This window comes from Pteropus vampyrus, unplaced genomic scaffold (assembly GCF_000151845.1).
Source record: "Pteropus vampyrus isolate Shadow unplaced genomic scaffold, Pvam_2.0 Scaffold84, whole genome shotgun sequence".
Taxonomy (NCBI): domain Eukaryota; kingdom Metazoa; phylum Chordata; class Mammalia; order Chiroptera; family Pteropodidae; genus Pteropus; species Pteropus vampyrus.
The window spans coordinates 1,742,233-1,744,807 of NW_011888865.1; the positions used below are offsets into that span (position 1 = coordinate 1,742,233).

Below are 2,575 nucleotides of genomic sequence, written 5' to 3' on the forward strand. Positions count from 1 at the left end.
TCTCATTGGATACTATTTTCACTCCTACTCTTGCCCAGCTTGCTACCTATATTCATGTACAGACCTCCATTACTAGTGTATCATATAGGTTATCTAATGCTACATAACAAATTACCCCGGACTTAGTGGCATATAACAATAATTACTTAGTTTCCTTCAGTGCTTCTGTTTATGAGGAATTTGAGAAGGGCTCCACAAGACAATTCTCACTTGACTCTCAGGGAGTTGCAGTCATATGCTGGCTGGGGTTGCAGTTATCTGAAGGCTTAATGAGGGCAGGAGGATCCACTTCCAAGCTGGTTCATTCACATGGCTGGCAGGTGGATGCTGGCTAAGCTGGGAGGCCTCAGATTCTCTTCACATGGGCCTCTCTATAAGGCACTTTTATTGTCCCTTTGTTATGGTGTCTGACTTCTCCAAGAGCAAGCATTCCCAGAGACAAAGATGAAAGCTGCCACGTTTTATATGACTTAGCCTTAGAAATCATACACCATCCCTTCCATCATAATCTAGTAATTGATGTAGTTACAAAGTTCCACCCCAAGAGGAGAGGAAACGTAACTTGTACATCTTGAAAGAGAAAAGTCAGCACTTTTTGTAAGAAAAACATGTAAGATAAGCTATATATTAGTACAGCCATCTTTAAAAAGTACAAGCTGCCACATGTACCTGGAGTATCAAGGCTTTTTATGTTAAAACCTTTTTGGTACATTCCAATTACTCTTACATCTACCCCCAAGCTATTTTCCTTGTTGGTATACTCAGTAACTTTAAAAGTTCTCCTAGAACTTAAAGTCTTATAGGTGAAAGAGTGATATAAGAAAGCAGAAGAAACTGAATAATTCAACAAAAATCATTTCAACTAACTACAACTCAGGCCTGTTGCCATCAATTGACAATTTAAGGACCAAAGTTCTAGTCTCTATAACATTCAAACTCCCCATGAGTATCTTGGAATCATGACACCTAGTATGTTATGATGATCTCAGGCTAGTGAACAATTGTCTACAAAATTCCAAAATTGCATACCATTTGGTTGACTGAAAGACCTTACTTACCATGGAAGTTTCTGATGTGGTGAAAATAGGATCGTTTATGTTATGGACCCAGTGTAACTGTAACAGGACTTAGGGTCTTCAGGAGGTAATTAAGATTAAATGAGGTCATAAAGATGGGACCCTAATCTGATAGGACCGTGGCCTCATAACAATAGGGTATACCTCGTGAGGACACAGTGAGAAGGCAGCCATCTGTAAGCTAGGAAGAAAACTCTCACCAGAACCCAATCATGCTGGCACCTAATCTTGGACGCTCTAGCCTCCAGAACTGTGAGAAATAAATATCTGGTGTTTAAGCCACTCAGTCTATGGTATTTTGTTATGACAGCTCGAGAAGACGAATACAGTATATTAGTATTCTGAAATATGTGATAGATGTCTACCAATTTGCTTTTCTCCTATCTTACATTTACTGTAGCTCTGTAATTATGTTGTTTAAAAACTAAATATAGTTATATGCAATTTTGAATAATAAAATGTTGCCTGCCTTTTTCATTCTTTGATATTCCTAAATTCTAATAAATGTTTTTTGAGAATCCCACAACATTCTAGGTTCTTGTTAGATGCTTGGGAATTTAAGGGGGAGAACAAGAAGAAATGAAGTCTCAAAGATGACTATATGGCAGACCCTAACCTCAAATAGCTTACATGCAGATCTTTTCTTTTGTTCTTGAATAATATGGAAAACTCTGCTGTGGTTATATCCTGGCCAGCAGAGGCCTATCTATATATATAGCCAACACTTTCTTTTACCAGCTAAAGAGCTTACAGAAGATTTTTCTCCCCACTCCAGGTGGTGGCCCCTGCCCAGCCCCTCAAAAGCCTGTCTGCCATGATGGCTGCTCTTTGGGAGTTCTTGCCTACCATGCCTTGCTGGGTATATAAGTTTACTGAGAGGCTTTTTATTGTCAGTAGCTCTCATATTTCACATGTTATACAGCATTCAGGCAATTAGGAGGGCAATGAATTCTGTCAAGTAAAAGCCAACTATATAATAAAGAAAATCTGATCTATTAAAGATCATCAGATTTGCTGAATAACCTCTCCTATTCTCTTCACTGCAGGATTATGTAAGCTTGGGCCCCCTGGAAGTAAAGCTCATGCGTGTGGAGAGCAAGAAAATGCCCATTTATTTTCAAGAGAAGGAAGCTCCGGTCAAATTCTATGAAGATGTCAGGAGCCCAGAAAGCCACATCACATATAAAATGATGAAATCTTTTCTCTAAGACTGCAAGCTGCAAAGTAAAAACAATTTTTCCTGATAAATTTTCTTTGGGTGCCCATTTTATTTACACTTTGGTCCATTTTTAAACCAGCTGTTACTTCTAAAAGTCATAATTACATTTAAAATCAAAGTTTCAAGTATTCAGCTATCCATTTACCTGCATGGCACGAGTGACAAACATGAACCTACGCTTTATATTTCCATATTCAGGTAATCAGAAGCATGACAGGGGGCCCGAGATGATTCCTGAGGTTCCTTACCACTTAAAAATTCACCGATTAATCTATAATTC

The 2,575-nt window shown here is 38.5% G+C and overlaps 1 protein-coding gene across 1 annotated transcript in view; it reads left to right on the top strand.

Moving 5' to 3' along the window:
* The window catches only part of CCDC83 (coiled-coil domain containing 83), a 46,206-nt gene extending 43,922 nt beyond the window's left edge, over nucleotides 1-2,284 (top strand). The window contains 1 exon segment of the mRNA XM_023532492.1: nucleotides 2,123-2,284. Coding sequence (XP_023388260.1) covers nucleotides 2,123-2,284 — 162 coding nt within the window.
* Nucleotides 2,285-2,575: the final 291 nt, after the last annotated feature.